Below are 12,648 nucleotides of genomic sequence, written 5' to 3'. Positions count from 1 at the left end.
ATGGTGTCAGGTTTATTATAAAATCATGCCAATGACCTTCAGAGGACTTAAAATGAAGAGGCTAATCTGAGACTGTTAGAGAAAATATGGACACCCATTTCTTCATTGGCACCAGGCATTATTTGCCCCCTTATCCAGCAGGTGGGTATGCAGTCCTTTCACCACCCAACTGCTGTGGCTTGCAGTCACTGTTACAAAAATGCCAGTAAGGACAGAAGCGTACCATTAAACACATGCAATGAGATACAAAGTTCTCCTTTGTCTTTCTGTCAAAATGCCAAATTTTTATGTTACTGGAAAGGTGTATGAGGAGTTTATGTATTTCTTTGTATGCCAACCAGGGTGAGAAATATATTTTCCTAAATTAGAGCTCCCTTATTCTCATTTTGGAAATTCCAGATAGTTTCCACATGGCTACAAATTGTGTGGAGTCCAGTGCCTTCTTTAACATGCATTTACACCACCCATCTTTGTGTCTCGGTTAATGCTTATATAGTTCGAAGAAGGGCCCAATATGCTGACTGCGTTCATTTTCTTATGCATGGGCTGATCAGCTGCGTACTGATACATCAGTCTCTCTACACATTTATTGTGCAAGGCATTATTTTTGTGTCTGTGTGTGACTGGTGGTATTTTGTTGCAGGTTAACTGATAAACTGTCAAACCATCAGCCAGCCTCTTTCTACCCAAGCAGTGTTGCTGAGAAGAAATGAAGGACTTGTTTAAGACAAAGTCTTAGATGGTTTAGAAATTTTAGTTGTGCTGACTTGTTGATACCCAGAATATGTGAAGTTAGCTGGTATAAGATAATCTTGAGGCAATGGGCTTTAAGTAATTTATGCATAATTAAGCTACTCAGTAAAGGACTTAGGAACTTTTGAAGGATGAGTAGTGTCAGTTCCACTTATTCCCATGAATCTATTGTGCTTAATGCTGCCAGAACAATATCAGTTAATCGAGAATTCTAGTATCCTTCAAAGCCATGGAGGATTTTCTCTTGTCTTAGGGAAACTGCATTCCCTACTGTGTGAAGAGTTGATGCTCATTACAGGCAAAAAGAGAAAGAAGTTTTATTGTGTGTTAAGGACTGAAAAAGAGGATGGCAAGTTCACAGTCTCTTCCCACCAGCTGTCATTTATAAAGTTTTATTTTCTTCCAAAAGCAAACTTGCAAAAATGCCATGTGACAGCAAGGGAGATCGAAGAGGAAAAGTAGGATGCCTTTTGCTTGGCAGAATTCGTAACGTATTATTTGAATAAAAGTAAAATTAATGCAATTTAAATACTTATGTTTCACTCTAATCATTCTTTCTTTTTATCTTTGCTTTTTCTTTTGGCTTCATGAAAAAATGTTCATCAGGCTCAGGTAAGAGTTTCTTAAAATAGAGAGATAACCTTAACATATGCTTCTGGATTATGCTTCAATGTTTTCATTCTGTTCTTTTCTTGTAATGTATGGTTGAGAAGATATATGGAACACTGTATAAATTGCTATATGACATATTATTTCAATTTTTTATTCAAATCTAAACATAATACCAGTGCTGGTATGCAAATATATTACAGCGATTTTATGTATCTGTAATGAAAAATAAAGTGAACCTGTATTGGTATACCTAACCTTGTGCTCACATCTCTTCAGAAATATAAAACCCCCACAATTAATGACAGTGGGATGGAACAGTTGAAGATAGATGTGAAAGATAGAAATAAAGTTTTGACAGAGTTTTAGCATAATTTTTCTAAAAGGTGTACTCATGAGCTAGCCTAGTTACAGATTTTATGTTAGTTGTGTGGAAATGGCATAGCATGGGTTTGGGGGCGGAGAAAGACAGGGCATCTGTCATTAGATGCCTAGGTTCTGAATGTTGTTATTTCTGTAGTTTTCTATCAGCCATTTATCTTTATTATTACTACAGCTCCTCAGTCAGCAAGTTTACATTTGTTACTCTTACCAAGAAAGAGCATTAACCCTTTTTTGTATGATCACTGTTGCATGTTTATCTTGCTTGTGTGCAACAAAACTGACTCACAATGTGGTCTTCAGGTATACGAGGTAGTTCCCTGCCATAGTGACTGCAGCCAGTACGTATGGGTTACTGAGCCCTGGAGCGTCTGCAAGGTGACCAATGTGGACTTAAAAGAGAACTGTGGAGAAGGTGTTCAAACAAGGAAAGTCAGGTAAAACAGTACTATTCCTCCTTCACTTTAGGAAAATGTTTACTGAACCTGATCTAAGCATCTTCTATGCTTGCTCTTCATCCTAGAGCTGAAATCAAATGAATTAATTAAAATTAATTTATCTCACATGATATTGTACAAGAGCAAGTAAAGCAGTACATGAAGTTTGGGTTGGTTGGGGTTTGTTTTGTTTAATGGCCATCTGCAAAATGATACACAATTTATAAATCTCAATAATAAACCATAATGTGAATTTAGTTTGAAGGTCAAAAATGAGAACTGTTCACACAGTGAACTGCTAAATGCTCTCTTTTCCCCGCCACAAGTGCTTATAAACTGGCACACTTATGTACACGATTTTGTTCACAATGACACTTGTTTTCTCAGTGTAACCTTTTACTTCAAGAAGGTTGAAGTCTTAATCCTTGCTTGAACAAGGTTAGAAACACTATACATAACTGGTCTCACACAGTAGCATGTAAAGAGATTCCCATAAGAATATTCTTTAAAAACCCTCCAGTATGAAAAGTCAAAATTCATCAGTGTTTATGTTGAAAAATAGGCTTTAACCATCAAAGATAAAGAAAAAAGGTGTTTCAGCCCTTTGGGACTAAAACCATTGAACTTTTTATTTATTATCACATAATGCCATTAAAGTACTAAATCTGTATGCTCCTGCTGTATCACTTGGGTCTACCTTAGAACAGAGTGTTTCAAGAAATAGTTTCGTTTCATAATGCATGACAGTTTTAAAAAAATAATGTGGTCAAATTAAAGAAACTCCAAATACTTCTGTATGTGTGAAAGGCTTCCTATTGGTACGAGCTTTTGTCTTGCAATTCTGGAAAACAAATGTATGCCTTTTAATTTGAATGATCCTAGTCCTGTACTAGTTGGTCTTCCTGCTGACAGGCGGAAGGGATAAGTTAATAGCAGATGCCACTTCACTGGAAATACTGTGAAGACTGTCGTCTTCTGCTTCTGTTCTAAGCATATTCTAAGCATATTCGTTTCTCATTTTAACTGGGCCTCCATCTGCTAATTTAATATAATAGTAGTTAAAAAGCTTCCATGTAGATTAGGGATCAATAGTAATAATATAAAATTTTAAAGGTTTTAGTAGTTCTAGATTTAAAATTATTAGTTGAAGCATGCATAAAATATGTCTAAACTATAGCCGTTTGCATTATTCTGGTTTAGAGGTAAGCTAATGTCAAGTAAATCACCTGTCCAGAAACTGTCAGCCAATCACTGGCAAGGACTGTCTACATTCTGTAGATTTCTTTATATGCCTGTTGACTGTAAAAAAAAGGATTATTTTTGTCTCTTCAGCTTTTTTTGGATACTCATGGATCAATACTTAGTTCTGTTACTTCAATTACTTTATGATGGTTATGTGCTGACAAAATGTTAACATGTTTCAGAATACTATGGAACAGAGTTGCTGTACATAATCTATGGCAAATGCAGTTTATGTGCAGTTCTTTTTTTCCAGGTGCATGCTCAACACTGCGGATGGTCCTTCTGACACTGTAGAGGACTATCTCTGTGATCCTGAAGAGATGCCGCTTGGTGCTAGGAAGTGCACACTACCATGTCCTGAGGACTGTGTTATGTCTGAATGGGGATCATGGTCTCCATGTTCTTTGGTAAGCAGTATAGTGAAATGTAACATCTGTAGCTTTAGGAGGTACTTAAAAAATGTGTACATGAAGTATTGTGCAAAGATGCTGAATTGAGTAGTGATTACATAGATAAATATCTGTATTTACTGTCATCTTTAGTATCATTGATGATTGCAAATAAAGTGTACCAGTATCTTCCCTTAAGTGCAGGTATTGCAAAACACAACCTATAATGTCCCCAGTTGTCATTCTTAAGTGTGGGGTACGTTCTGTGTGGTGGAATAGCTTTGGCAGTGGCTTGTGAGTCTGAGCCTAACTTCATAGTAGTGCAGTCACTGTACTAAAAATGGCACTATTCTGAGTAAAATCTGTAGATCAAGACTGAGCATAGAAAGATCACTTTCATAGGCTGAACATAGAAAGATCACATAGAAAGATCTTCTTTCCCCTTCCTGCCAGCAATTTCAAAAAGAAGTGCTGAAAAACCTGCAAACCAAACATAAAAATTGTTTCAGACCTCTCAGTATTCGGGCTCCAATGCACTATGTTATAGCATTTGGAAAGTGAGCATCACAATATCTAGTTTATGAGTGAAATGGTTCCAAAGCACTAGTACTGAAATATGAACTACTTACAGAAGTACCAAGGGGTTACCAGTTAGAGGATATTCCACCCTGGGTGGTACCAAGGTGAAAGTGCAGACTAAATTCTCTCTGAAATAACAAGGAAACAGTTTCTTTTACACAACAGCATGAGCCCACTATTTTATGTTTGTGTTTTGTAAACTGATTACTTAAAAGGCAGCTATAATGTTGCATGGAAAGTTTTTAGGGGGCCAAAATATCTAAGCTATTTCCAACCTCCTTTTCAAGCCATGCAATGGAAGTAGTGTTCGTGAAAGGTCAGCTGAATCCCTGAGACAACCAAATGATGGAAAGTCTTGTCCTGCTGCCACCGAGACAGAAGTCTGCACTTTGAACAAAAACTGCTACCACTATGACTACAATGTGACAGGTATTTATGGTGTTATGCTTTAGTGACAGCCAGGGACTATGGCTTACTTCCATTCACCTTGCAGGACAGATTTTTTAGCTTTCTGTTATTATCTGGAGGGAGCTGTGGAGCTTATACTGAAAAGTGATTCAGGCTATTTGATCCAGAGAAAATATTACTGTGGCTTTGCAACTTAAGTGGAGTGTGCATGCATGTCCAGGAAATTTATTTCTCCTGTAATTTTGTGATTTGCTGAAATTCCATGCAGATGAAATCAACTACAAACTTTTTAGGAAGGTATCATGCCACTATTTGTAGTAGAAGTGGATGTTTCGAAAAATGTGTAGCAGCTGGGCTCCATGAGCTTTCAAGTTTGTGAAAGTTGCTTGTGATGATTATTTTAGGCCATCAGAATTAGAATTAGGTAGGAGACTGGATCATTATGAGTTTTATCTAAGATGTCTGCTGTGCTAATGAATTCCTTATTTCCAGACTGGAGCACATGTCAGCTCAGTGAGAAGGCTGTGTGTGGTAATGGTATCAAAACACGGATGCTCGATTGTGTTCGCAGTGATGGCAAATCAGTTGACCTAAAGTACTGTGAAGAGGTGAGTGGGTACCTGTGAGTAAGCTCCCTTTTAATGGTGCTAATTAATGTCGAGCCATCTGGGCTATACGGCATGTAACCCATCTTTGCCAGATGTTTTGCAACACTATTCATGGGTTGTTAAGTACCTCTGAAATGAACTGTGCCATCAACAGGGATTTTTATACAATTTCCTTTGGTTACTTCTAAGTGCCTCCATGAACATATGCTAATTATTATGTCCTGAAGGAAAAGACACAATAATTAATAAAGTAGAATAAAGTTAATAAATCTTAATCAGAACACTAATCATTCTAATTTCATACAATTTCTGCATGGAACCTTGGACAGCTGCCAGTATCAATCATTTACTCAATGTGTTGGAAAATATTTCTCCTGTGCCATTCTGCAGCAGGGCTGAATGCTAACTTCCTCTATCCAGCTGTGCAATGCAAAAGATACCCAAGCTGTTATGAAAAAATGTGCAGCATGAATGCAATATTAAATAGGAACATATATGGGGAACTATTAGCCAGGGGCCCTTAAATTTTGAAGGAGCCATTTGGCAAATGTTTAAACTAATTTAAGATTTGACAGCTCTGGTTTTCTGACACTCTGCATGTTGATCCTCATGTTTTTAGTTACATGGAGTCAGTAATATGAAGGAAAATGGGAAGACAATACAAGTGCTATGTTAAAGGCAATCCCACATGTGTTTCTGATGGAAAGAAACTGATCTCATTTCGGCTTCCATTCTCTTGCCATCTTGACAACAGAAATAAAATCACTTGCAGTGGGGGACTAAGCCTGAGTGAGCTCCACAGCAGCTTTGGTACCAACACACCTTTTCGTTGAGCTTTCCTGGCTAGTAGCTGCTTGTCCTGGTTTCAGGACAAGTGGAGGGAGTCAGGAACTCATCACGTACTTCAGACTACAGTTTTGTAATGGTCTATCTGGCCTACCTGTCTGACTCCAATCCCCTCTGTTATCCTGGACTCCTGAATACACAAGTCCTTAGCAAAGACAGGCACCTTTTGTCCCAAGGTCCTCCTTCACACATGGCTTTTGGGTTTAGCAGCAAGTCTCATAACTTGATCATTTATATCTCAGGAAAAAACTCAGGATCTGGCTACCTACCAGCAGGCTTCCCTGAAGTTAATAGGGGAATGAATGCATTAACGCATTCTGTTAATGCCTTAATGCGTTAAAAGAAAAAAAAAGGGGGCTCTCGGGTTATTTGTAAGAGACTGCAACATGGATTAATTCGTACCAAGACATGATTTAAAACATCCATCCACATGAATATTTCAATAGAAAAAAATATGCTTTATTTAATTTTAAGGGGGAAAAACTTCTTTTACCATAAAGCCAAGAAATTATTTGTGTTATTACCAAAGATTTTGAACAGCATTTAGAACAAATTATTACATTGTACGTTGAAATCTCACTGAAGAAAACCTTTGGACCTTTCCTGCTTTTAAGAAATAAAAGTTTATTACTCAGAGAAATAATTAGGGCAACAAAATAATATCTCAAAAGCTACTTGCTGTAAATGAGTGGCTAACAAATGTCACTGAAGTGGGGTACAGGCTTTATCATCAACCACTGTGATAGTGTCTTATTTGCTGCTTTTATTTGCTGGATCATACAGAGATACATTGTCCTGTAGAAAGCTCTGATCCACTCCCTAGTCATACTGTTAAGACCATTTGTTGAATTAAGAAGTAGTACAATGAGGTCAAAAGCTGATCCAATAACTGTGAGGAGTAAAACCTGTTAACCTGATTAGCAAGAAAACCAGGCTCTTGAGATTTTGCCAGACCCTTCACCCTAAAGATGTAAAAGCCAACTCTGAGCTTCCAGGTCATGAGAGGAGAGTATCCAAGAAATCATCAAAATACATACTATTTGTTTCTTCCTAATTTAATCACAGATAATCCCTCATGGTGTTTGGTTTGATTTGTTTTTTTACTGTCTTTTACATTATAAGGGTAGTGCAGAAAGATTAAGGGAATTTCAAAATAAGGTGCATGTGGTTAGAAAAGTTGATGCAAAGAGAAAGATGAAATAATTTTGTAATAACTTAGCTAATGGAATATCCATTGGGTTGTCATAAAATTTTATCAGAGATGTGTGAATAAAACAAAAGTTTTGTTAAATGTATATGTAGTTGCATTTACAGAACTATGGTTCTTACTATTGTATGCAAAGAAGAGAGATCAGAATAGCTAAACCTGTCCTGATCCCTAAGAAATTAAGATGCCCGATTGCAATATTTGCATTCCTATGCAATATGTGGTTCAAGAAAATAATAAAAGCCAAAAATTAAAAAAAAATCCAAACCCAACCCTTCATGCTGTGTTTTGACTATCCCCATCTCCAGGCGTGAGCATCAGCATAGTTAAATACATTTCTTCCAAGCCCTGTGTTCTGGTTTCCTAATACGCCCATATGATCTTGTGTTTGTTTCAGTCAATCAGCTAAAGAAGCTAGCCAGTCATCCTGATTACTGCCAGGATGAATCAGTTTCTAGAGCTTATTTCCAAGTCCTCGTTATGTTAACATAGTTCCCTTCAAACTCTCAAGACACAGTAATACTGGATTACTTGGTCTCTAACTCTACAAAATTAGCGCATCACAAGAACTTGGCTTTTTTTTCCTTGAGTATTTGAAAATCATATCACCTAAAGCAAGCTGTTCCTTATATTCACATTTATGGGCTTATTTTTATGCATTTATCTTTAATTAAGGATGAGAAAAGCCTAGAAACCAGCAGTTTTGTCTGCATTATGAGGCAAACTTTTCTGTTCCAATGGCAAATAGTCCACTTGTCAGATTACATGATTAGCCTCCAGCAGAGGTTAAGCTGCAGTGCCAAACATTCCTATAAACAAATACAGATACATTTTGTGGATCACAGGATTGGCAGAGCATGCTGGCCTGGCAGCCTGCTGCCCCTGGCATGTGTGACCAGTACAGGGCGCTCATCTAGCTTTTGATATAACTCCTCCAGTACTTGCCATTCTTGAACCAGAAACCACAACTCATCCAGAACAGAGACTCTTCCAGAACAGATGCTTAAGGCAACTACTGAACACTTTTCCAAATGTTTTCTATGTTCTTCATGATGAATAGTGGTTCATCAAGGAAGAAGGATGAGAAAAGGATATGTGAGAATATTGGCAGCCTAACAGTCGTTTCCCCAGTCTATTTCAGCAGCACTTCAGTATCTAAAGCATGCAAATGCCAGATCACTGTGGGTAAGCTGGCCTTCAGCTTTCACCCCTTCACTTTTATATCTCTCTTGGGCTTTTCCTTCTCTAGATACCAAAGTCCAGCTGAAGAAAGCCAGTCTTGAGAGTAGTCATGTTTCTGTAATTGGCTTTAAAGCATTTGCTCAGAAGATTTGACCCAAATATAGACTTCAAACACAGTTCTCTAGTTTACCCAATTAGCCAAATTCCAGATTATGCAAAGGTTTCATGCTTTGCCTATGTGCAATAGCTGCATAATTGTTATCCTGTACCACAGAAAAAAGCCAAGAACTCATTCTTTGATGTGTAAAACAGAACAGAGGTCCAAGACCTCATTTGTCTCAATAAATGGTACTGCAAATGCAAATTTAACATTTGGTGAGTCTATCGGGGTTAGACATTTCCAGTACTTGTAGTTTATTTATGGAGGACATGTTAATGTTGTGCCTAATTATTGCTCTATGCTTCCATTTACTGGGAAGTAGTGTTTTTATTTCCTTTTTAAAGTCTGAACTGCTGGTTTTATGTCATTAACCTTTCCAGTCATTAAAATTAATAGGTTTTGAAATGTCTAGTTTGACTTCGTTTTTTCAACTATGTGAGGGCTTTATTTACTAAAAGATGTCCATAGCCTCCTGGGATTCCGAAAGGCCTCAGTGATGATCAAGGTCCACTGGTGAGGGCCAGTGAAGAACAGTCTTTTATGCTGGGAAGCTCTTCATGTTGTCAGGATTGATTTTCTTTCACATTTTATGTCATGCACACTATAATCAACCTATCATTTTAACTCATTCTGAAACTGTGCAGGCTACAGGGATTATTGTTTTCATGCTAATATTTTTGCCATCAGTTGTGTTCCATCTTGCATCATATATTAGTATGTGTGTTAGTGATAATATCTCTTTCCTTCCCTGGGTGGGGAAAATCTGGACCACAGGATTTTATAAGAACATATAAATGGCTTTACAGGATAAGACCAAAGGACCATTTAACCACTGTACTGTCTCCAAGCGTGGCCATAAATACTTTTCCTTCCCTGTGGGTGTTTCATCATTTGTTAGTGTTAGGCTGACTCCTGCCAAGAGGAATGCTCAGTATGAAGTGTATTTTTGGGAAACATGCAAGTCTGGCTATTTTCTGTGTGACCCTTCTCTCATATTGCTCCAGCATTTGCAGCTGTTACTTTAAGAATGTTTCGGAATTCTGATTTTGGAAAGCATTTCAGGCACAGCTACAGGTAGGGCAGAGAAGAGATTCAGAGCAGCGCTGCACAGAAGGACTTGGGGGTGTTGGTCGATGAGAAAATGAACATTAAGCAGCTTCAGTGTACGCTCGCAGCCCAGAAAGCCAACGGTATTCTGGGCTGCATCAAAAGGAGCGTGACCAGCAGGTCAAAGGAGGTGATCTTGCCCCGATACTCTGCTCTTGTGAGACCTCACCTGGAGTATTGTGTGCAGTTCTGGTGTCCTCAGCATAAAAAGGACATGGAAGTGTTGGAACAAGTCCAGAGGAGGGCCATGAGGATGATCAGGGGACTGGAGCACCTACCATATGAATATAGGCTGAGGAAGTGAACATGAGCCGGCAGTGTGCGCTCGCAGCCCAGAAAGCCAACCGTATCCTGGGCTGCATCAAAAGGAGCGTGACCAGCAGGTCGAAGGAGGTGATCCTGCCCCTCTACTCTGCTCTTGTGAGACCTCACCTGGAGTATTGTGTGCAGTTCTGGTGTCCTCAACATAAAAAGGACATGGAACTGCTGGAACAAGTCCAGAGGAGGCCCACGAGGATGATCAGGGGACTGGAGCACCTCCCGTATGAAGACAGGCTGAGGAAGTTGGGGCTTTTCAGCCTGGAGAAGAGAAGGCTGCATGGAGACCTCATAGCAGCCTTCCAGTATCTGAAGGGGGCCTATAGGGATGCTGGGGAGGGACTCTTTGTCAGGGACTGTAGTGACAGGACAAGGGGTAGCGGGTTAAAACTGAAACAGGGGAAGTTTAGATTGGATATAAGGAGGAAATTCTTTCCTGTTAGGGTGGTGAGGCACTGGAATCGGTTGCCCAGGGAGGTTGTGAGTGCTCCATCCCTGGCAGTGTTCAAGGCCAGGTTGAATGAAGCCTTGTGTTGGATGGTTTAGTGAGAGGTGTCCCTGTCCATGGCAGAGGTTTGGAACTAGATGATCTTAAGGTCCTTTCCAACCCTAAGTATTCTATGATTCTGTGATTTCAGAAAAACATGAGAAGTTATATTAAAAAAAAATAATAATTTTTTTTTGCATACAGTAGAATGGGCAGCATAATATATATAAATTACACACCACATTAGGAAAAACTCGAGAGGCTTAACCAGATGCCTAAGGAAGGGTAAGAAGAACGGACATACACAAGTTCCATCTACTCCTCTCAGCCTCACCTGTTTTCATCTCTTGGACTGCATTTGCGCTACGTGGATTCTGTGTGTTTAAACCTTCAGATTTATCATCCATTAACTTGTTCAGTCTCTTTTGAGCTCCTGTAAACTTTTAGCATCTTCAGCATCTTCTGACAAACTGACAGTGCATCCTCCTCCTTTTATTAGTTTTGAACCTGTCTCCTAGCATCCCTTGAATTCAGCCATTAATAGCTGCTGATAGTTCGGTATTTTTATATTCCTATTTCAAAATACGTTATTGGTGCTTCCTATTGATACTTTGTCCTTAACCTATTGTATAAAGTAATACTGTAGAGCTGAAACCCTCTATTTATGGGCTCTAATTTGGAAAATAATTTATGAAAATAGGATTTAAGCATGTATTTAAAAGTCGGGATATGAATTAGGACTGTCTTGAAGTGAGATTTTTAAATGTCTTAATTGCTTTACTTTTTATTTAGTAATGACTTCATGCTTACTTAAAGCTTTAGTTGTCTCAAATTCACCTTGTCCAATTGCATAGCCTGCACTAGTGATGCAGACTGGGTGTTATGCTCACCACTGGATATTTTTTTTTTTAGCTTGGGTTGGAGAAGACATGGCAAATGAATACATCCTGTGTTGTGGAATGTCCTGTGAACTGTCAGCTCTCCGACTGGTCCCCTTGGTCTGAATGCTCTCAAACATGTGGCCTTACAGGTCAGTATGTACCTTTGGCATATTTTAAAGACTGAGGGGTTCTTTCTGTTCTTTAATAAAAGCAATAATACCTGTTTTCATAGAACTAGAAAACGTAGCTAGCTGGTGAAAATGATGGGAATTTAAATCAGCCTTAATTCATGGGAATAATATGCTTCAGTGAGGCTGTACTCACTGAAGAGAGTGAGAATTTGGCCCTGAATAGTTTTGGTATTTTTAACAGATGATGGCAACCCCACATGTAATCCTCAAAGCTGTAATTTTTCTATTAGGCAGGAATTTGAAAGCAACTGCTGTTTTTCAGTAAGTAATAACCATGTAATAAACCCAGTGACTACCCATGCAGATACAATAAAGTTGAGGAAGATTTCTGCTCATTGATGTTCTTTTGGGTTTTTTCCCCCGTACTTTTTAGGAAAATCCGTTTTCTCCCGTAACATCTCCATTGGAGCAGCTGTGAATTTGAGGATGATGAGGCTCTACTTGGCAAACACTTTTCTATTTAGCTGCTGTGAACACAGCTGTCTGGGTGATGGGTATAGTTCTGCTGATGCACTGTGGCTTGTGTAGCTTGCTCTCAGCAAAATGTGCATGTCACTATCATTAGAGTGTTCAATTCCAAATGCATCAGATTGAAATGTGGAATTAAAGATTGTTTTGGCCAGCTAATACTGGGTGTTATGTAGATAAATCTATGTAATGCCTTAAATTATTATAAGCCTCAGTATACAAATGTAAATATATACATATTATTTCAGACTTGGTTGATATATTTATCTATGGATAGATTAAAATACCACAACTGTGTTGGGTTTTTTTTTTTTTTTGGAAGCCTTTGTGAGGTGCCATCTCTAGAGCAGGCACTTTACCAATATTTCTAGCACACACAAAAAAATTCTGGCTAT

General features: G+C 38.5%; 1 protein-coding gene across 5 annotated transcripts in view; it reads left to right on the top strand.

Annotated features, from left to right (window-relative positions):
* THSD7A (thrombospondin type 1 domain containing 7A) overlaps nt 1-12,648 on the top strand; it is a 233,163-nt gene that overhangs the window by 203,944 nt on the left and 16,571 nt on the right. For 4 of the 5 annotated variants that reach the window (XR_010609876.1, XM_065666221.1, XM_065666220.1 and 1 more), the window contains exons 17-21: nt 2,047-2,180; nt 3,676-3,829; nt 4,678-4,819; nt 5,291-5,406; nt 11,626-11,743. Coding sequence is in view for 4 of the 5 variants with exons in the window: in XM_065666221.1 (XP_065522293.1) it covers nt 2,047-2,180; nt 3,676-3,829; nt 4,678-4,819; nt 5,291-5,406; nt 11,626-11,743 (664 nt within the window). In the remaining variant the exon portion in view is untranslated. Of the gene's footprint in view, nt 1-2,046; nt 2,181-3,675; nt 3,830-4,677; nt 4,820-5,290; nt 5,407-11,625; nt 11,744-12,158; nt 12,401-12,648 lie in introns of those variants that run through there. The other variant, XM_065666223.1, reaches the window with a different exon arrangement.

The sequence above is a fragment of the Lathamus discolor genome, chromosome 2 (genome assembly GCF_037157495.1).
Source record: "Lathamus discolor isolate bLatDis1 chromosome 2, bLatDis1.hap1, whole genome shotgun sequence".
NCBI classification, from domain to species: domain Eukaryota; kingdom Metazoa; phylum Chordata; class Aves; order Psittaciformes; family Psittacidae; genus Lathamus; species Lathamus discolor.
This window is presented reverse-complemented; position numbering and strand designations above follow the sequence as displayed.